Below are 23,527 nucleotides of genomic sequence, written 5' to 3' on the forward strand. Positions count from 1 at the left end.
AAATTAGTATGTATTTTAATATCCTCTTGCAACTTTAATAACTTCAAAGATACATTGCTTCATTTCTGTAATTATATACTTGTAAAATAATTTGAATGCAAAATGTACTACAGAACTAAACTTGTTCCTGCATTTAAAGTTATACTAATCCCATTGAACTTCTTGTTTCCCAAATGAACTCCTTCAAAGTCACAAATTCTTTGCTCCACCACCTCTTAAGAATAGACTCATTTTCAATTTATTTCCTTCCTTCACCTAGTTCATGAACAAATTCAGGGAAGACAACAAACCCCAAATCTAATAAATGTTGCTTTGATTCAGTTTCTAAGTGGTAAACGAATACCACATAGTGATTCCTTTCCTTTTCAAATGTGGAGCGCCACATCCTCTCTGGAATAAGACATTGCTCAGCTCCAATCAACTGCACTGCTATGAGCGTTGAACAGAGGAACTCAAATCTATAATTTCCTTGATAATGCTTACCATAAGAGAAGTTACCAAGATTACCACTGTATTTGCCACTAGGCGGGTTGTAGATTTGCCTGGTATCTCGCTTTTGTGCTGGAGGCTGTTTCTTGGGAGGGGATGAAGTGTTTTCCTCAGACATTCGTTTTTGCCTATTAAAATAATCATAGTTCATATTCTTTTAAGTAAACAATAAATATTAAATCAAAACTTAGTGCTCAACTGTTATTGGCTATATTCCCTTTCAGCTACTTATATCTAATATTTACCCATGGCTCCATCTTGTGCAATTCAAAAGCAAGATCTTAAACCAAAAGCAAGTTAAATGGTTTTGTCTGTGTTTATACTCAGAGTGGCAAACTAATAATACCAAATGCAAGATAAAAAAGATACTGGCTGAGATAACTACTAACATTATTGTGAATTATATAAATATACAAACTAAATTCCAAGCATGGTAAAATCACTTCTACACACCACAATGTAGAAAACATATTAGATCAGCCAGAACAAGCACCAGAAAAGCATGCTAATTGTTCTAATTGACTTAACAACCCAGAATTATTGTTTTCAGCAACAATCATAAATTTTCACAAAGAGTTAGGGCCAAAATTACTTTTATCAATTAATGGGGAAAAACATCACTAAACCAATTCAGTCCTACTTGCTGTAAATGCCTATAACAATTCTGTCTGAATCCATATACTGTTAAATTTTGTGCACAGGGGATGGGGGGAGTGGGAAGAGCAAAAAAATAGCCCTGATTGATTCAATGTAGTTTATAACTATCAAAAATGGATCTGTTGGCATAGGGATCTTTTATTAAAAAAAAATCCTTGTGCAAGTCAGATTAAATCAAATTTGCTGTTTTCTTGTACAGGTGTGAACTATCTTACTTAATGTAGTAGGACCCTCAAAAGGAGAAGTGAAGTATCAGATGGACATGCTAAAAGATCTGTTTGAAAGAATCTTGCATGAAACTATTTGCTTCATACTATTGTCTTATATCATTAAGTTTCATTTGCACCAAATGCTTCAACTTACTGCAAACTTTTGGGCGAACAAAAATAAAATGTAAAATCCCACCAGATGGATTGCAGTTAACCAATGAATGCACCGTTCATAAAACCTATAACTCTGTTTTAAGATAGCATTCACTTTACCATTTTTAATTTAGGTATCTGAATCCTGAAATCACTCTGCAGCACCAAGAAGTTTGAAGTTTTAATTAAATTACACACTTCACTTTTTTCTCCTAAAATGTGGTATCTCATACACTGACATTTTTACAATTTAACCTTTCACATTGTCCTCAAGTCATCTATAGTACTCTTCAGTTAGTCACGTATCAATTTGGAAAGCTTGACATCATGCCAATAAATATATTATGGTACATGTTTCTGTAAGCAAATGAGTGCAACAAAAACAAAGATTAATCGATGTTAGGATGATGTTTGAGCATCATTATTGATATTCATATTGAACATGCATGGAACTGCTGAGCTGAGAGCACACTACTTGCAACATAAGTGAAATAAGCAGCACCAATGGAGAAGTGCAACTGACTATTTTTTTGAATGTACACTTTCTGGTACGTACAACATAATAAACATGCAGCATGCACATAGGTTTTAAAATCACTGCTGAATATGGATATACTTCTAATCCAACAAAATGTGCTCAGTGGGCTTTCTCCAAATATCAGAAATTCTACTCTTTAAATGGAATTATTGTAACTGAACAATAATACTATAAATATATAATTGACCATAGAGTTTAATAAATTAGGAAAGTTTAAAAATAATTTTTAATAGTTCTTGAATATTTTTGAATTTTTGTGAACATCACAATAACACAAAATGTAGAAGTGTTTTCATAGTTAGTTCAGTGGGGGTGAAGTTCCATTGCCTGTCAAAGAACAAAAAGAATTTTATTTTTGGCAAGGCCCTTCCCGACATAAAAGCAATTAATGGAGGAATCAATTTTGCTTGCAAAAATGAATTTAAGGGTAGGCATACCACATCAATAAATGACAAACATATTCAATTCAGGAGAAGCTTATGCCAAGATTTGAAAGTAAAGTTAAATAGCAGATGTTCCAATATAATAACATTTAATTAGGGTTCTACTGTGTAAAAACCTAAATGCATTACCAAATCTGTAAAATCTGACTAGTATGTGTAAATTAGTCTCTCCACCCCAACCCCCAAAAGCCAAGGAACAGAATTTGCAAACCAACACCAAAAGCTGAGATGCAGAATAAAAAATTGCTCTTAAAGAATTTATGTTGAGGAAAAAAAAAGAATAAACATAGAATGAGCAAGAAACAACAAATTTTCAGTTTTTGGCCAGGGTCCTCATTTTGTGAATATCACAAGTGTAACAGGGTGTCTTATAATCTTAAAATGTGGAACAATCAGTGTTGTGGATCAAGACATCAATGATTTTTATATAAACTGGAGGTTAGCTTCTAAATAAGATGCGACAACTATATGTAGAATTTAAACGTACCCCCCTTCAACTTTTTGTACGGGCTTCCAAGAAAGGGTGACTGTACTTTTATAAGAGGGAGGATTATGGAACAGATCCTAAACAAAAGAAATACACAGATTATATAATGCTTACATTCAATCTACTTTACACAGAATTTTAAGCCAGTCTATTAGGCTAACTGTAACTGTACAAAAGTGAAAACAGCAAGATATTAAACAGAATCAGTCATACAAAAATATATCACAAAAAGAGGCCCTTCAGTCTATCTAGTCCATGCTGAACCATTTAAACTGCTTATGCCCATTGATCTGCACCAGGACCGGAGCCCTCCATACCCCTACCATCCATGTACCTATCCAAACTTCTCTTAAACTTTGAAATCGAGCCTGTATGTACCACTTGTGCTGGCACACAGTTCCACAATTTCATGTCCTTCTGACCTGAAGAAACTTCCCCTCATGTTCCCCTTAAACTTTTCACCTTTCACCCTTAACCCATGACTTCTAGTTGTAGTCTCACTAACCTCAGTGGAAAAAGCTTTCTTGCATTTACCCATTAATATCCTGCATAATTTTATATACCTCTGTCAAATCTCCTCTCTATGTTCCAAGGAATGAAGTCCAAACCTATTCCATCTTTCCTTATAACTTTTAGGTCCTACAGAACTGGTAGCATCCTTCTATGTTTTCTCTGTACTTTTTCAACCTTATTTACATCTTTCCTGTAGGAAGGTGATCAAAACTGCACATAATACTCCAATTAGAAATCAGCAATGTCTTATACCACTTCAACATAATAACATCCCATCTCCTGTACTCAATACATTGATTTATGAAGACCAATGTGCCTAAAGCTTTCTTTATGACCCTATCTACCCGTGACACCACTTTCAGTGAATTATGGACCTGTATTCCCAGATCCCTTTGTTCTGCAGCACTTCTCATTGCCCTATCTTTCACTGTGTAAAACTTACCCTAATTAGTGCTATTGAAGTGCAATACTTCGCATTTAACTACATTAAATTCTCTCTGCCATTTTTCAGCCCATTTTTCCAGCTGGCCCAGATCCCACTGCAAGCCATGAAAGTCTTCCTCACTGTTCACTACACCCCCAATCTTGGTGTCATCTGCAAATTTGTTGATCCAGTTAACCAGGTTATCATCCAGATCACTGATATAGATGACAAACAACAGACCCAGCACCGATCCCTGCAGCACCCCACTAGCCACAGGCCTCCATTCAGAGAGGCAACCATCTACTACCACTCTCTGGCTTCTCCCACAAAGCCAATATCTAATTCAATTTACTACCTCATCTTGAAGGCTGAGTGACTGAATCTTCTTGACAACTTCTCATGGGGGCCCTTGTCAATTGCCTTACATGTAAATAACATCCACTCACATGTGCAACAGGCCTCCAACCCAGGGCAGGCTGCAGGATATCGATGATAGGCTATATATACCTTTAGATGTGTGACTCCAAAATAACAATCAAACAATCCTGGGAAAAGTTATAATCAATAGTTGAAAAAAAATTACTACCTTGATAAGAACATTAATGTTATTGGTTATCTTCAATGCAACAACCTTAATCTTGTTCTGTGGAATAGAAACAATATCATATAAAAGTGAGATTTCATACCATATTTCCAAATACACAAATATTCTTTATGAATTTATACTGTAACACCATTGAATCTTTAGAATGCCTTTGAATTTATTTCTGTCATAATGAAGTGCATAGTTACAGAGCAGAGAGAAATTAATGAAATCTAGGAGCCATTAGTAATACTCGTAATAATTAGGCAACTGCCTCCTATGTGATTTAGTTGTGCATTATGGGTGCAATTCACCTACTGCTACAATTTTACTTACTGTTTACAATCATAGCCATGTTAACAAATCCTACAGATTGTTTTAGTGCAGCATAACTAACATCAACCTTGTTGACACAACTGTGCTGTAAACTCTGTTGTAATAGTAAGTGAAATTACATCCAAAAGCACAACAAAAACACAAAGACAACTTTCTTGACCTTCAAAATTCTTACATTCTAGGAACCTATCTGATAATATACAGTTGAAAAAAAAGTTTGTGAACCCTTCAAACTTACCTGATTTCCACATTACTCATAAAATCTGGTCTGATCGTCATCTAAGTCACAATAATAGACAAACACAATCTGTCTAAACTAATAACACACAAACAATTGTATTACTTCTTGCCAATGCTGAGTATGACATTTAAACAATCACAGTCTAGTTTCAAAAAAGTATGTGAACCTCTGGGCTAATGCCTTCTACGAAAGCTATTTGGAGTCAGGTGTTCCAAACAATGGGATAAGATTGGAGTTGTGGGTTGTAGAGGTGCCCTGCCCTATATAAAAGACACACAAAGTCAGTTTAATGACAGAGCTTGCTCTCCTCAAAAGAGATCTGTTTATGTGTACCATGCAACTTTCAGAAGACCTTAGAAGATTTGTAGAGATGTGTGAAGCTGGAAAATGCTACATAAGCATTTCTAAAGACCTGAGTGGTCATCAGTCCACAGTAAGAGAAATTGTCTACAAATGGAGGACATTCATTACTTTTGCTGTTGGGCATCCTGCAAAGATCATATCAAGAGAACAACGTACAATGCTGAAGGAGGTGAAAAAGAACCCAAAGGTAACGGCAACAGACCTGCAGAAATCGCTAGAACTTGCTAAAGTTTCTGCTTATGTGTCCACTACAAGAAAAACACTGAACAAGAATGGTGTTCATGGAAGGAAGGGACACCATGGAGAAAACTCTCCAAAAAAAAATATTGCTGCACATCTCACGTTTGCAAAAGGCCATCTGAATGTTCCACAATGGTTCTGAGATAATGTTCTGTGGACAGATGGGACAACATTCATTGGACAGATGAGACAAAAGCTGAGCTTTCTGGCAAATATAGACACCGCTATGTTTGGAGAAAAAAGGGCCCTGCACAGCAACACCTCATCCCAACTGCGAAGCACGGTGAAGGAGAATCATGATTTGGGGTTGCTTTGCTGTCTCAGGGCTTGGACAGCTTGCAATCGTTGAGGAAACAATGAATTCAAAATTCTATCAAGACATTTTACAGGAGAATGTCAAGGTTGCAGTCCGTCACATGAAGCCTACGAGAGGTTGGATGATGCAACAAGACATTGATCAGAAGCACCAAAGTAAACCAACAACAGAAAGGTTTAAAAAGAAGAATATCTGTTTTGGAATGGTCAAGTCAGAGTCCAAACCTTAATCCAATTGTGATGCTGTGGCATGACTTGGAGGGCTGTTCATGCTATATTGATCAACAAACAGTTTTGTATGGAGGAAATGGTCTAAAGTTCCTCCTTGCCATTGCGTAAGTCTGATCTGTAGCTACAGGAACATTTGGTGGCGGTTATTGCTGCTAAAGGTGGTTCTACCAGTTATTAAATACAAGGGTGCACATACAGCCTGGACTGTAAACGATTAAACAATGTGTTCAATAAAGACATGTAAAGTACAATTAAGGGTTTTTCTGTGAACCCCTGAATTTGTTAAGCAAGATCTCTCAGGATCTCATTTGTTTCACTTGAAAAGTATATTATGTTTGCTATTCATTAAAGATTTAATTGTTCACGACATGGTACTTCATCATGTGTTAGTATATCTTTTAAATATTCGGGTTTCTTGATCAAGCTTCGAGTTCTAGAGTGCAGCAAGACCTTTTAAGTTTGAAATTAACGGACAATGCTTCCTGATTTACGAATTCTCACTTAATAGGGTAGCGGTTAACACAATGCTATTACAGCTCGGGGCATCGGAGTTCCGAGTTCAATACCGGCATCTTTTGTAAGGAGTCTGTACGTCGCGCCTGTGGGTTGTGTGGTTTCCCCCTGGGCACTCCAGTTTCCTTCCACAGTCCAAAGACGTACCAGATAGTTTAACTGGTCATTGTAAATTATCCCGTGATTAGGTTAAAAACGGATTTTCTGGGGTTGCTGGGGTGGCGTGGTGTGGTTTCAAGGGCCAAAAGTGCCTATTCTGCGCTGTATCACTTAAAAAAAAGTATAAAACATTCTCCAGGATTACAATCCATACATACATCTAGGAATACAGGTGTCCCCCGCTTTACAAAAGTTCGTTTTTATGGAAGATCTACATCAGTACCTGTTTTCGCTAACGGAAAGAAATCCAGAGAGGATTTTCACTTTTACAACAGAAGGAGCCCGCTTTAAACTTGTGTTTACCCCGAGAAAGACTACCATGACCATGAAGCCTTGCATGGGCATGTGTGTGTACATGCGTGTACGTGTCGATTTTTTCCCCCTACAAATCAGTTTTGGCTAAATCTTCCAGATTCTGCAAAGTAAAACTACACTGTACATACATAAACAACAGGAATTCTGCAGATGCTGGAAATTCAAGCAACATACATCAAAGTTGCTGGTGAACGCAGCAGGCCAGGCAGCATCTATAGGAAGAGGCGCAGTCGACGTTTCAGGCCGAGACCTTTCGTCAGGACTAACTGAAGGAAGAGTGAGTAAGGGATTTGAAAGCTGGAGGGGGAGGGGGAGATGCAAAATGATAGGAGAAGACAGGAGGGGGAGGGATGGAGCCGAGAGCTGGACAGGTGATAGGCAGAAGGGGATACGAGAGGATCATGGGACAGGAGGTCCGGGAAGAAAGACGGGGGGGGGGGGTGACCCAGAGGATGGGCAAGAGGTATATTCAGAGGGACAGAGGGAGAAAAAGGAGAGTGAGAGAAAGAATGTGTGCATTAAAAAGAGTAACAGATGGGGTACGAGGGGGAGGTGGGGCCTAGCGGAAGTTAGAGAAGTCAATGTTCATGCCATCAGGTTGGAGGCTACCCAGACGGAATATAAGGTGTTGTTCCTCCAACCTGAGTGTGGCTTCATCTTTACAGTAGAGGAGGCCGTGGATAGACATGTCAGAATGGGAATGGGATGTGGAATTAAAATGTGTGGCCACTGGGAGATCCTGCTTTCTCTGGCGGACAGAGCGTAGATGTTCAGCAAAGCGGTCTCCCAGTCTGCGTCGGGTCTCACCAATATATAAAAGGCCACATCGGGAGCACCGGACGCAGTATATCACCCCAGTCGACTCACAGGTGAAGTGATGCCTCACCTGGAAGGACTGTTTGGGGCCCTGAATGGTGGTAAGGGAGGAAGTGTAAGGGCATGTGTAGCACTTGTTCCGCTTACACGGATAAGTGCCAGGAGGGAGATCAGTGGGGAGGGATGGGGGGGACGAATGGACAAGGGAGTTGTGTAGGGAGCGATCCCTGCGGAATGCAGAGAGAGGCGGGGAGGGAAAGATATGCTTAGTGGTGGGATCCCGTTGGAGGTGGCGGAAGTTACGGAGAATAATATGTTGGACCCGGAGGCTGGTGGGGTGGTAGGTGAGGACCAGGGGAACCCTATTCCTAGTGGGGTGGTGGGAGGATGGAGTGAGAGCAGATGTACGTGAAATGGGGGAGATGCGTTTAAGAGCAGAGTTGATAGTGGAGGAAGGGAAGCCCCTTTCTTTAAAAAATGAAGACATCTCCCTCGTCCTAGAATGAAAAGCCTCATCCTGAGAGCAGATGCGGCGGAGATGGAGGAATTGCGAGAAGGGGATGGCGTTTTTGCAAGAGACAGGGTGAGAAGAGGAATAGTCCAGATAGTTGTGAGAGTCAGTAGGCTTATAGTAGACATCAGTGGATAAGCTGTCTCCAGAGACAGAGACAGAAAGATCTAGAAAGGGGAGGGAGGTGTCAGAAATGGACCAGGTAAACTTGAGGGCAGGGTGAAAGTTGGAGGCAAAGTTAATAAAGTCAATGAGTTCTGCATGCGTGCAGGAAGCAGCGCCAATGCAGTCGTCGATGTAGCGAAGGAAAAGTGGGGGACAGATACCAGAATAGGCACGGAACATAGACTGTTCCACAAACCCAACAAAAAGGCAGGCATAGCTAGGACCCATACGGGTGCCCATAGCTACACCTTTAGTTTGGAGGAAATGGGAGGAGCAAAAGGAGAAATTATTAAGAGTAAGGACTAATTCTGCTAGACGGAGCAGAGTGGTGGTAGAGGGGAACTGATTAGGTCTGGAATCCAAAAAGAAGCGTAGAGCTTTGAGACCTTCCTGATGGGGGATGGAAGTATATAGGGACTGGACATCCAAGGTGAAAATAAAGCGGTGGGGGCCAGGGAACTTAAAATCATTGAAAAGTTTAAGAGCATGAGAAGTGTCACGAACATAGGTCGGAAGGGATTGAACAAGGGGTGATAAAACAGTGTCGAGGTATGCAGAAACGAGTTCGGTGGGGCAGGAGCAAGCTGAGACAATAGGTCGGCCAGGACAGGCAGGTTTGTGGATCTTGGGTAGGAGGTAGAAACGGGAAGTGCGGGGTGTGGGAACTATAAGGTTGGTAGCAGTGGATGGGAGATCCCCTGAGCGGATAAAGTCGTTGATAGTGTGGGAGACAATGGCCTGGTGCTCCTTAGTGGGGTCACGATCGAGGGGTAAATAAGAGGAGGTATCCGCGAGTTGTCGCTGTGCCTCGGCAAGGTAGAGGTCAGTACGCCAGACTACAACAGCACCCCCCTTATCAGCGGGTTTAATAATAATGTTAGGATTAGTGCGGAGGGAGCGGAGAGCAGAGCGTTCCGAAGGAGTGAGGTTGGAATGGGGACAAGGTGCGGTGAAGTCGAGACGGTTGATGTCCCGTCGGCAGTTGGCAATAAAGAGATCCAGAGCAGGCAGAAGACCAGAGCGGGGTGTCCATGAAGAAGAGGAGGGATGAAGACGGGAGAAGGGGTCATCGGTAGGGGTGGAAGAGTCCTTGCCGAAGAAGTAGGCTCGGAGACGGAGACGGTGGAAGAAAAGTTCCGCATCGTGGCGAACACGGAACTCGCTGAGGTGTGGGCGAAGGGGGACAAACGTGAGGCCCTTACTGAGAACAGAGCGTTCTGCCTCCGACAGTTGAAGGTCGGAGGGGATGGTAAAGACCCGGCACGGATGAGAGCTGGGATCAGAGGGGGGAGGGGGGAGGCTGGAGGTGTCAATGGAGAGGGGAGGGTTGGGGTGAGAGGAAGATGGAGCCTCTGAGGGCCCAGGAGCTGACGGTGGGATCTGAGGAAGACGGGGCTGCGGAGTGGTGGTGGGGGAAGGGGAGACGGGAGTCACAACAGCAGCACATAAAGACCCGGCCTGGAGTTCAAGGCTGGAGTCGCAGTTGGTGGTTGCACAATCGCTTTGAATGTCTCCATGGTCGTTGCTGGAGTCTGGGTTTTGAATATGTCCTGAGGTGTTGGAGCCGCCGAGACCAACGGCAGGGGCCGCAACCGAAAGTTCATGCCTGCTAGCGTCATGGCCGGCAGGCTCTGCAGTCCGTCGATGTAAGATCTTGCGATCTTTGCCTAACATGACAAAGTCAAAGAAACGGCGATTGCAGGCGTGGATCCGACGGAGGATGAAATAGCGGGTAGGACCATTACAGACGGCGAAGAAAGTGTCTCGAAGGTGTGGAAGGGTCTGGGATAGGGACACCAAGTAACTGTCGGAGGCAGAACGCTCTGTTCTCAGTAAGGGCCTCACGTTTGTCCCCCTTCGCCCACACCTCAGCGAGTTCCGTGTTCGCCACGATGCGGAACTTTTCTTCCGCCGTCTCCGTCTCCGAGCCTACTTCTTCGGCAAGGACTCTTCCACCCCCACCGATGACCCCTTCTCCCGTCTTCATCCCTCCTCTTCTTCATGGACACCCCGCTCTGGTCTTCTGCCTGCTCTGGATCTCTTTATTGCCAACTGCCGACGGGACATCAACCGTCTCGACTTCACCGCACCTTGTCCCCATTCCAACCTCACTCCTTCGGAACGCTCTGCTTTCCGCTCCCTCCGCACTAATCCTAACATTATTATTAAACCCGCTGATAAGGGGGGTGCTGTTGTAGTCTGGCGTACTGACCTCTACCTTGCCGAGGCACAGCGACAACTCGCGGATACCTCCTCTTATTTACCCCTCGATCGTGACCCCACTAAGGAGCACCAGGCCATTGTCTCCCACACTATCAACGACTTTATCCGCTCAGGGGATCTCCCATCCACTGCTACCAACCTTATAGTTCCCACACCCCGCACTTCCCGTTTCTACCTCCTACCCAAGATCCACAAACCTGCCTGTCCTGGCCGACCTATTGTCTCAGCTTGCTCCTGCCCCACCGAACTCGTTTCTGCATACCTCGACACTGTTTTATCACCCCTTGTTCAATCCCTTCCGACCTATGTTCGTGACACTTCTCACGCTCTTAAACTTTTCGATGATTTTAAGTTCCCTGGCCCCCACCGCTTTATTTTCACCTTGGATGTCCAGTCCCTATATACTTCCATCCCCCATCAGGAAGGTCTCAAAGCTCTACGCTTCTTTTTGGATTCCAGACCTAATCAGTTCCCCTATACCACCACTCTGCTCCGTCTAGCAGAATTAGTCCTTACTCTTAATAATTTCTCCTTTTGCTCCTCCCATTTCCTCCAAACTAAAGGTGTAGCTATGGGCACCCGTATGGGTCCTAGCTATGCCTGCCTTTTTGTTGGGTTTGTGGAACAATCTATGTTCCGTGCCTATTCTGGTATCTGTCCCCCACTTTTCCTTCGCTACATCGACGACTGCATTGGCGCTGCTTCCTGCACGCATGCAGAACTCGTTAACTTTATTAACTTTGCCTCCAACTTTCACCCTGCCCTCAAGTTTACCTGGTCCATTTCTGACACCTCCCTCCCCTTTCTGTCTCTGTCTCTGGAGACAGCTTATCCACTGATGTCTACTATAAGCCTACTGACTCTCACAACTATCTGGACTATTCCTCTTCTCACCCTGTCTCTTGCAAAAACGCCATCCCCTTCTCGCAATTCCTCCGTCTCCGCCGCATCTGCTCTCAGGATGAGGCTTGCTCTCACTCCATCCTCCCACCACCCCACTAGGAATAGGGTTCCCCTGGTCCTCACCTACCACCCCACCAGCCTCCGGGTCCAACATATTATTCTCCGTAACTTCCGCCACCTCCAACGGGATCCCACCACTAAGCATATCTTTCCCTCCCCGCCTCTCTCTGCATTCCGCAGGGATCGCTCCCTACACAACTCCCTTGTCCATTCGTCCCCCCCATCCCTCCCCACTGATCTCCCTCCTGGCACTTATCCGTGTAAGCGGAACAAGTGCTACACATGCCCTTACACTTCCTCCCTTACCACCATTCAGGGCCCCAAACAGTCCTTCCAGGTGAGGCATCACTTCACCTGTGAGTCGACTGGGGTGATATACTGCGTCCGGTGCTCCCGATGTGGCCTTTTATATATTGGTGAGACCCGACGCAGACTGGGAGACCGCTTTGCTGAACATCTACGCTCTGTCCGCCAGAGAAAGCAGGATCTCCCAGTGGCCACACATTTTAATTCCACATCCCATTCCCATTCTGACATGTCTATCCACGGCCTCCTCTACTGTAAAGATGAAGCCACACTCAGGTTGGAGGAACAACACCTTATATTCCGTCTGGGTAGCCTCCAACCTGATGGCATGAACATTGACTTCTCTAACTTCCGCTAGGCCCCACCTCCCCCTCGTACCCCATCTGTTACTCTTTTTAATGCACACATTCTTTCTCTCACTCTTTTTCTCCCTCTGTCCCTCTGAATATACCTCTTGCCCATCCTCTGGGTCACCCCCCCCCCCCCGTCTTTCTTCCCGGACCTCCTGTCCCATGATCCTCTCGTATCCCCTTCTGCCTATCACCTGTCCAGCTCTCGGCTCCATCCCTCCCCCTCCTGTCTTCTCCTATCATTTTGCATCTCCCCCTCCCCCTCCAGCTTTCAAATCCCTTACTCACTCTTCCTTCAGTTAGTCCTGACGAAGGGTCTCGGCCTGAAACGTCGACTGCGCCTCTTCCTATAGATGCTGCCTGGCCTGCTGCGTTCACCAGCAACTTTGATGTATGTTGACTGTACATACATTATTTCTACTTTATATAGGCTGTGTATTTATCATATCATTCCTGCTTTTACGATATGTTAGTGTTATTTTAGGTTTTATGTGCTATTTGGTATGATTTGGTAGGTTATTTTTTGGGTCTGGGAACGCTCAAAATTTTTTCCCATATAAATTAATGGTAATTGCTTCTTTGTTCTACTCCATTTTGGCTTATGAACGGTTTCACAGGAACGCTCTACTTTCCAATAGCGAGGGAAACCTGTTCACATATCGAGCACCTTCAGAATATTTCCTCTGAGATACTAGTAGTAACATATACAATTAAATCGCATAACATGTTCCTATCTACCTTGTTATTTAAGTCTAAAAGACCAATCAGTGGAATACCTACCTCCTCTGTCTTCAAAGCTTCACCTGTTTTTCCTTGCAAAGCAAGTCGTAGCTGCCTGATGTAGACTTGCAAGCCTCTAGCAAAGTACTGTAACCTGGAAAGAATGTTGTAGAGTTAAAACATGAAGACATACAGCAGCACAGTATGTTTATTATTCAGATCTCGGATCCAAATTCAAATGTATGCCTTTTCTGTGTTCCAACTACAATATCCCTGCCACAGTTACTGAGCTGCAATTAAACAAATAACAACCTTGCTTTGTAGCCACTGGATTTATCTCCAACAACTGGAACTTGGGAAGTTAATATTGAGAAATGATTAACTAAATGAAGGTGTTCTACAATGCATGAAAACTGAAAGTCAAGTTAGTAAAAAAGGTTCAAAGAGTAGGAGCAAGCAAAACGAACAGTGTTACTCCTTTGATGGTAGAGAGCAATACACCGAATACTATTTTGAGCTACAGATTTCAGAGATAAAAGGTACAAATGTGACAAATCCAGTTGATTCTATAGGTGGGATGCATGGATATAAACAGATTCACAAGAACAAAACCACATAAGTTAAAATCTAAAACAAGAGAAGAATGCAGATGTTGGAAATCCGAGCAACACACACAAAATGCTGGAGAAATTCAGCAAGCCAGGCAGCATATAGGAAAAGAGTACAGTCAACGTTTCGAGCCGAAACCCTTTGGCTACTTGTTTTTTTTCCAGCTGCCCACAGATCTAATGAAGGTTGTCATCTAAAATATTCTATTGTTTCCACTGCCTCGTGCTGAATATTCACATTTTATGTTCTTAAAGCTATTCTGTACCCAACCGTACAAATGATCCATAGAAGCCACCAGTTCATCTTTAATATCTAGAAGACAGCTAGTTGATCCCTTGATGGAGATATTTCAGTTATTTCCTTAATGCTTTAACATAATTGAATTTCTTTTGTGGTTTAAGCTAATTATTCCATTCAAATTATAGTCTACGAAATGACTAGACAACAAAATCTTACAATAAAACTAATTTATTGTTTAACACAGTGGAAACAAATTTCAGTTATAAAAAATAAAATTCACCACACCTGATTTTGAAGTCCTTAAGTCGTTCTGCATTGAGTTTTGCTGTAAGGAAATCAGGAAGTTTCTTTCCAAGCTGATGAAAGCCGAACAGTAGACATTCAACATAACTAAACTGCAGCTTGGGCTCCTCATTGCCTGCATTTTCTCCATTTTCTGCCTCCTCTGGGGGCAATGGCATATATTCCTAGATATTTCAGAAATGCTAGCTTAGTCACAAGAACAGACTTTTTGAGAATGAGCATTTGTAATCCACACAAGCACTGCGTTTACACCTACAGGCATTGATGAGGCTGTATGCATCATGTCAATCCCAGTAAATTACATGAAATTAAAACAAAGTGTTAGATAAAATTATCTACCTAGAAGAAAACAACAAATCAACATTTGGTGAGATACCATGAATTGCATTATGACAGTTTGCAAGGTTTGAATTTTTGAAGAACTTGAGGTACATTCTGAAATTATAATAATGAAAATAAACAACTGGAGACATGAGAATGCAGATGCTGGAATCTGGAGCAACACACAAAAAACAGGTGGAACTCTGTGGATCAGCAGCATCTAAGGAGAGAAATGGACAGATGACTTTTGGGTTGAGACCCATGCCTTCTGGACTGAAAGATAGAGCGGAGATAGCCAGTATAAAATGACAGAAATGTACTTTGTAATAAATTTACTTTGAACTTTGACTATTTAAAAGAAATAGCTGTTGTTGAATTTTGAGGTGGTGTAAAAGTAGGCAAGTGTAGATTAAATTGCTGAGCTACAATTCATTTAGTGTTGGTTTCTGGATTATGATTTTCGAATAATCCAATAGCATTTTTATCAATTTAAATATTAAGACGTTGCTTTAAAAGGTATACAATATAATCATGTTACAAAGGCTTGCATTTTTCTGCGTTGTGATCTTGTGTGAATTTGCTGATTCTTTTGCATTTTGCGGTTATTTAGTTAGTTTTTCTTCACACATATTCCAGAGGAATAAATTCCGTATCTGATATTTTGGTAGTAATCTGTGAATTTCATAAGGGTGAATTTCTATTATCTAAGCTGCTATAATGTGGAGAACACAGTATTACACTGGAATAAGGAACAGTGGAAGGGGCATAATTTTCTGGGAAGATTTCATACTTACCAGTAATTTTTCAAACAATTGCTTCAAATTACTTTCTAACTTTTCCATATCACCACAGAAAGGTGTCATTTCTGCCAGTAACTTTAAAACCTACAAAATTAAAAATAAACATTTTTAGTTGATGTTTTAAATAATTGATTTGACAGTAAACAACCTTAAATATACTATTTACTGGTTCACAAATTGTTACCAAACTTACCAGTTTCCTCAAGCTGGAACAAATTTTTCCTTCTGGTTCAGAAATAAAACTTGACGCAGAGATTTGCACTACTTGTATTTTATATTTCTTATTATAATTTATAGTACTGTACTGCTGCCACAAAACATACTCCATGACATTTGTCAGTGATAATAAACTTGATTTTGATACAGAAATTCCTGTTTGTTGTGAGCAAAGCATTCTAAAACCAGACACTTCAAGCATTCATGATACACAGAACCTCTGATATCATCCTTGTAAATCTCCATTGACTTCTGGCTACATACACTTCTTAAATGCATGTAATGGTGAATTGTACCGAACACTAAAAGTTATCTAACCAGAAGTGAACTTCAATGTCTGGCTTACTTTTGTTACCAAGAAAAAAGGCTCAATTAAATGGCATTTCTACTTATACTGATGTATTGAAACCAGGCCCCCTTCCTTTCTCATGTTTAGGACATTGTTTTCCAAGTATTATGCCCAAACTGAAATGCTTGTATCAAAATTGTTCCTGTACTTGTATCCCTTTCCTCAAGTTACTTACTCTTGCTATTGACTTAGTCAATTTACAAGGACAATTTAAAGTAGATTTAGATTCAAATAACAAAGACTCTGCACAAGTTAAAAAAAACAAATCATTAAATTATGCTGGTCCACATCTTACCTCTAACTGAATGTCAAGACCTTCTACTGGACTAGTTAGGGAGCTCAGATTTGGTAATACTTGCTCACAGAAGTAGGTGACGAACCTGGTTGAATGAACATTTTTCTGAAAGATAATAACACCATGAGAGGTAAAATTAATTTTAATCTGCCAGGAATCAGTATGCACTTTTAGACATAATCCAAGGATTTACTTAGAACATATCCACTAACTTCAGAATGTTGCCATCCAACCACACACTCAGGATTATGGCAGCAGACTAATACTGAAACATTTACCACATGATAGAGTTAATTTGGTTGCACAGCACCTCCAAATCCAGAATATACATTGAACCACATCAAGTTGTTATCAATCCTGCAAATTTATGACTGATGATATCGTTTTCAGTATTCCAGTTCCATTGGTGTTATTGTTGCCTACTTGGCATCTAACCTTTTTAATTTTGGTAAATTATTTGGCATCAATAAACATTGTGTAGAGCAGATCCACATTGTAATTCATAACAATGTTTCTCTATTATAATGCTTGAGTTTTCTAACTGCCATTGTCTGGGTATGTGCCAATATTAAGTTCCTGAAAAGTTACACACTTCTCCAGCTAACAGCAAGAACAAAACCATCATGTTATTGAGAATTTTGCCACACAAATGTTCATTTAATATCAGAGTATGTATATAGTATGCAACCTGAAATTTATATTCAGACATTTGTGAAACATGAAACCCCATAGAATGAATGATAGAAACATCAAAGCCCCAAAGCTAGCCTAAAGCCCCTTTAACCCAATAGGCTATTTCACATTGTTGTGGTCTAGCTAACCTGCGTTTCAAAGCTACAAACTACCCGTCCAGTTTTCACCTCTACATCTGTGGCTGACACCTTTATAGCTGATCCTCTATTATCATTTGGCCTCACACTTTACAAACTTATACTTTTTGTCAAAGATGTTCCTGAGTACATATGCACTTCAACTTTTTATTGGTGTTTCACTATCCAACTTAATAGTCTTACAACTTGAAGACCAAAATGAAATACGTATTCAAATTCAATATTTAAAGCTTTGGGGATGTAGCTAAAAAACATAGGAACATAGAAAATAGGTGCAGGAGTAGGCCATTTGGCCCTTCAAGCCTGCACCGCCATTCAGAATGATCATGGCTGATCATCCAACTCAGAATCCTGTTCCTGCCTTCTCTCCATACCCCCGATCCCTATAGCCACAAGGGCCATATCTGACTCCCTCTTAAATATAGCCAATGAACTGGCCTCAACTGTTTCCTGTGGCAGAGAATTCCAGATTCACCACTCTCTGTGCGAAGAAGTTTGTCCTCATCTCGGTCCTAAAAGGCTTCCCCTTTATCCTCAAACTGTGACCCCTCATTCTGGACTTCCCCAACATCGGGAACCATCTTCCTGCATCTAGCGTTTCCAACCCCTTTAGAATTTTATACGTTTCAATAAGATCCCCCTCAATCTTCTAAATTCCACTGAGTATAAGCCCAGTCGATCCAGTCTTTCATCATATGAAAGTCCTGCCATCCCAGGAATCAATCTGGTGAACCTTCTTTGTACTCCCTCTATGGCAAGAATGTCTTTCCTCAGATTAGGGGACCAAAACTGCACACAATACTCCAGGTATGGTCTCACCAAGGCCTTGTACAACTGCAGTAGAACGTCCCTGCTCCTGTACTCAAATCCTCTTGCTATGAATGCCAGCATACCATTCGCCTTTTTCACCGCCTGCTGTACCTGCATGCCCACTTTCAATGACTGGTGTACAATGACACCCAGGTCTCGTTGCACCTCCCCCTTTTCCTAATCAGCCACCATTCAGATAATAATCTGTTTTCCTGTTCTTGCCACCAAAGTGGATAACCTCACATTTAACCACATTCCATTGCATCTGCCATGAATTTGCCCACTCACCTAATCTATCCAAGTCACCCTACATCCTCCTCACAGCTAACACTGTCGCCCAGCTTCGTGTCATCCGCAAACTTGGAAATGCTGAATTTAATTCCCTCGTCTAAGTCATTAATATATATTGTAAACAACTGGGGTCCCAGCACTGAGCCTTGCGGTACCCCACTAGTCACTGCCAGCCAACCCCCAATATTGTGTGCTTTAAGTTTGCACACTAATCTCCTGTGTGGGACCTTGTCAAAAGCCTTTTGAAAATCCAAATATACCACATCCACCGGTTCTCCCCTATCCACTCTACTAGTTACATCCTCAAAAAATTCTCTAAGATTCGTCAGGCATGATTTTCCTTTCACAAATCCATGCCTACTTCATCCGATGATTTCACCGCTTTCCAAACGTGCTGTTATCACATCTTTGATAACTGACTCTAGCATTTTCTCCACCACCGATGTCAGGCTTACCGGTCTATAATTCCCTGGTTTCTCTCTCCCTCTTTTTTTAAAAAGCGGGGTTACACCAGCCACCCTCCAATCCTCAGGAACTAATTCAGAATCTAAAGAGTTTTGAAAAATTATCACTAATGCATCCACTATTTCTTGGGCTACTTCCTTAAGCATTTTGGGATGCAGACAATCTGGCCCTGGGGATTTATCTGCCTTTAATCCCTTCAATTTACCTAACACCACCTCCCTACTAACATGTATTTTCTTCAGTTCCTCCATCTCACTAGACTCACAGTCCCCTACTATTTCTGGAAGATTATTTATGTCCTCCTTAGTGAAAACAGAACCAAAGTAGTTATTCAATTGGTCTGCCGTGCCCTTGTTCCCCATGATCAATTCACCTGTTTCTGACTGTAAGGGACCTACATTTGTCTTAACCAATCTTTTTCTTTTCAGATATCTATAAAAGCTTTTACAGTCAGTTTTTATGTTCCCTGCCAGCTTTCTCTCATAATCTTTTTTCCCTTTCCTAATTAAGCCCTTAATTAAAAAAAAATCAATCCAGATTCTAGATGAAAATCCAACGCACCCTCTTGTAAAAAGCAGAGTGCCTGAACATCTTTCTATTGATTACCAATCCCAGGATAACCACACCCTTGTCACTGGACCTCCTCATGGAGGCTAGCAGGAGAGCACAATCTTCCACTTCCTGAACCTCTTTTATTTAATCTAATTAAATACACACATTGAAAACTATACCTATCATTAAATTGCTTGCCAGTGTTTTAAATGTTCTAATTTAACATTAACTGATGTCAAGTAAAAGGAAATTCAAGTTTTAACTGATGTTCAGTATACATATTATTTGAAGTGAAAATCATGTTGGAAAAATTATTAGCATAAAAAAGTTCAACATTTTTCCAAGAATCTTGCAAAAGTTACAATGCAGAGGACAAGACAGATACTAATACTGTTTGGTGATAATGAAATATGTCAAACGCTATACTTACTGAGAAAAGAGGAACAGCCTGTCTGGTGCACTGTAGTAACCTGTCCACAGAATCTGGATCTGCAGGATTGAACACTTGTTCTAGATCTGCCTGTTCAGCCACCAACTCGACTAATTGTTGTCGACCGCTTACTGTCTGAAGGTTCTTCAGGCTAGACAGAATTTTCATGAATAAAACAAACTCTTCTCCTGTAACATCATCAAGTACCTGAAAACAAAATACTTGACATAAATGCTGCTCCTTAATAATTATGTCCCTTCACTGTTCCTTTGTTTTAAGGAGGAAGGTGGGGTTATGGGAAGAAGCAAAGGGAAGAAACTAAAAATGTACACAAAGTTACTTTAAGTAAACTGTCTAGTCCTGTGAATGCTTAAGCACAAAATATTTCAAGTTAACATTATATATTTGGTTATTTTTTTGAAGTTAAAATCATTTAAAAAAATGTACTAAGCGTATGACCTAGATTAAAATACTTTAGTTTGTAACTTTGGCATTTTTAGATTACACTACATAAAAGCTACAGTTCTGGAGTTATACATGGTGCACCCAAGGAAATGGGTTTCATAAGACAACAGCCTTTTTCTGTTTAGGTTAACAATTCCTGCTATGCTGAAAATAAACAAAGATTGTGCAGATACTGGAACTCCCGAGAGTAACACACAAAATGTTGGAGGAACTCAGCCAGTCAGGCAACATCTATGGAGGGAAATAAATGGTCTACATTTTGGGCCAAAACCCTTCATAATAAAAAATGTTCTGCTAGTTAATGATGCCTCTCAAATACGCCCACAGAATAGCAAAGATCCTGTTTGAGGTATAGATCTGCAGTTAAGCACAGAAGTGCATGTGCACATTTTGCTTAATGGCACCTGCTAGAGGTATTTCTAATGTTAGAAAATCATTCAAATTTATTCCAGACATTTCAGTTGAGTTTATACATCTCAAGCTGAAGTGAACCAGTGTGATAGCACTTACTTTGGAGTATGTCTTTGCTTGAAAAAACCTATCAAGCTGGCCTCCATTCAGTTGAGTTACAATTTTAGAAATACATTTAAGAGATACCCATAAATAGAAGTATGAGCCTCGGAATTCCCAAGAGCTGTTCCTTTTGTTTACAAACTCTTGTCAGAATTGAAGCAGAAACCTTACTTATGTGTAAAAATTAGGATTTAGCTGAAGTGGGAAATGCTATGATGTAATGCTCCATTTTAAATGTTATAATTAAATTAATAGTAGTTTAAGCCAAGAACATTCCATGACATTCATTTCTCAAATTCCTTCACAATAATAATTCTTCTGCCCATTTCTGTACCTCTGTTGATTAGCTACTGAAGCACACAAATGACTACTCTCAAAATGTTGCACGCCAGAGGCCAGTTAATTTTTTTTTCCTTCAGTGTATGCAACTCACAATTAGATAACTAGCCTCAATTTAACCAAAATCTCAAAATCACCTAGTTATCATAGATATTCTTCCTGTGACTCACTGGACTTCGTTGAAGGTGGTGAAGAATATTTCCCACCCATACGAGATGGATTACTGAGAAAACTTGCTAATTACTTAAATACAAAGAAGTAGAGATTTACAGAATAATTTTATTTCACTTGCCTTTTTAGATTCAACAAAAATGTATTCTTCTACTTCTTTGTTCATGACTTCTTCTGGTAGAGCCTTCAGTTTTGTGGAAAGAAACTTTATGGCACGTTCTCGTACAATATCTTCTCCTTGGATTATCTGTGTGAAAAGACCGCCCAAGGTTCCTTTCAGAAGAAAAAGGAAATCTAGTTTTAAACTTAATATGCACACATTGTATGAAAGTTTGCAAGAAGAGGCATAATATAGACCTTTCACTCAAAAGCACAGTCTCAAATTTACATTTGCAAATGTTCTAAACTTCTAAACAGGTCTATCAGACACCAACAACTTTCACTGTATTCTAATTTGCACACTGATAATTAGAAATTAATTTCAATCTATAGCCACAACTTGGTTATGTCTAAATAAGATGTTATTTCTTTTTATACCACTTTTTCTCCACACTTCCAAATGTTAAACTTCTATTACAATTTTTAATAATTTTTCCCCTTCTCCATGGTCTGGTATTTGTATTCATTACTTTCTATTAATAGCTAGGTGTTTCATCGTCACTGTCTCACTATTTTTTCTTGGACTTCCACATGGTATCTTGTATTCACTACAGGTAAATAATCTACAAGGTTTAACAAAATATTACTTCATGGTATTTCACAATGGCAAACTATCCTCCAACTTCAATTATTTTGTGCTTAAAATACACTATTTTACATAGTTTTTCAACTTGCTTTTAAAATGAAATGTACAATGCTGCGCAAAAGTCAGACACATTTATATATCTAGCGTGGCTAAAACTTGTACAGTACTGTAATAATTTTGTATTGTACTATACTACTGCTGCAAAAAAAAATCATGACAAATGTGAATGTTGATAAACCTGGTCCTGATGTGTGTTTCTTTTGTGGACTGAGCGTGTGTAGGGGACAGGAAGAGCGGAATATGGTTCAGAAAATGGAAAGGGAGAGAGGAGCGTGCAGGAAGCACCATTATTCAGTAATGATCAATAAGCCAATTCTTTGGAATCAAATGGCCTTACCTAGTGTCTCAAAGCTGGGCGTGTCTGTACCAGCACCACACCCTTGCCCCTCCTTCTCTGCCACCTGTCCCACACCCCTCCCGCAACGCTCCACCCTTGCCCTTACCAACATTCTTTGCTCTTGCCAGATTAGCAAATCCATTCTCCGCTCCACATTGACAAATACAGTACTGGGTCAAATACTTAGGCAACCTAGCTATATATATGTGCTTAAGACCTTTGTACAGTACTGTTGGTATGTTGAATGAACAATCTTATGAAATTAAAAGCACTACATTTCAATAGCTTCATTACAGAATACTTCAAAACAATGCTTTGTACATCCACAAAATAGTCATAAAATAGCAGTTACCTTTAGCATCAATCTTGAATATACATATTAATGCATTATTAACCAAGTTAAATTCTGCATTATCATCTGAAAGAAAAAGTGGAAACAACTTCAATTCAGAGTAGGATTATGTATCTAAATCAAATTTAGTAGTTATCAGTTAGCTTTACATTAATGACTTAAGAGCATATTCCAGAAAGATCACCTCAGTTTTTGCTACCTTAGCTGTTACAGATTTATTTGAAATGCTTGGCAAAAATCAAATCTGGAAAAATTCTTCAAATACAGGTGAAGCCCACAATATGACCATTTGGGTCATGGAAATTTGCAATTACAGAATTCACAAATCACCACCCAAAAATTTGAGATTTGGTATATAATTTTCTCCAATGGAACCTTATACGAAGAAAAAAGTAAATAAACACAAGTAGTATATTTTTCCAACCTGCATTCTTGACACATTCACAGAATGTACAACGTTGCATTATGGAAAATTGCAATAATGTACTATCTTCTAGGAATGCAACCACCTCCCTTTCTCTGTATCATGGGTGTTGCCTGACTGCATGTTCAAACATTTATCTGAAAAAGTGTATTGATTAAATCTATTCAAACTGATGACACTTGTATTGGGGGATAAGACAGCTGAAACAGATTCGCAGCATGCACCACAATTTCTGAATACTGAAAAAGCAACAAAATGGCCCAGTTCATCAACTATTAACTTCTCTCCTCAGACATAAAAGGTATCCAAAAATACTTATCACAAATTTGTAAATTATTCACAGGATT

The 23,527-nt window shown here is 40.4% G+C and overlaps 1 protein-coding gene across 1 annotated transcript in view; it reads right to left on the minus strand.

Annotated features, from left to right (window-relative positions):
* api5 (apoptosis inhibitor 5) overlaps positions 1 to 23,527 on the minus strand; it is a 57,788-nt gene that overhangs the window by 6,995 nt on the left and 27,266 nt on the right. Inside the window, exons 4-13 of the mRNA XM_063061791.1 lie at positions 22,757 to 22,822; positions 21,384 to 21,535; positions 19,775 to 19,981; positions 16,397 to 16,501; positions 15,531 to 15,620; positions 14,398 to 14,579; positions 13,324 to 13,417; positions 4,500 to 4,556; positions 2,977 to 3,053; positions 484 to 617 (exon numbers count right to left, since the gene is read on the minus strand). Coding sequence (XP_062917861.1) covers positions 484 to 617; positions 2,977 to 3,053; positions 4,500 to 4,556; positions 13,324 to 13,417; positions 14,398 to 14,579; positions 15,531 to 15,620; positions 16,397 to 16,501; positions 19,775 to 19,981; positions 21,384 to 21,535; positions 22,757 to 22,822 — 1,164 coding nt within the window. The remainder of the gene's footprint in view (positions 1 to 483; positions 618 to 2,976; positions 3,054 to 4,499; positions 4,557 to 13,323; positions 13,418 to 14,397; positions 14,580 to 15,530; positions 15,621 to 16,396; positions 16,502 to 19,774; positions 19,982 to 21,383; positions 21,536 to 22,756; positions 22,823 to 23,527) is intronic.

The sequence above is a fragment of the Mobula hypostoma genome, chromosome 11 (assembly GCF_963921235.1).
Source record: "Mobula hypostoma chromosome 11, sMobHyp1.1, whole genome shotgun sequence".
NCBI lineage: Eukaryota > Metazoa > Chordata > Chondrichthyes > Myliobatiformes > Myliobatidae > Mobula > Mobula hypostoma.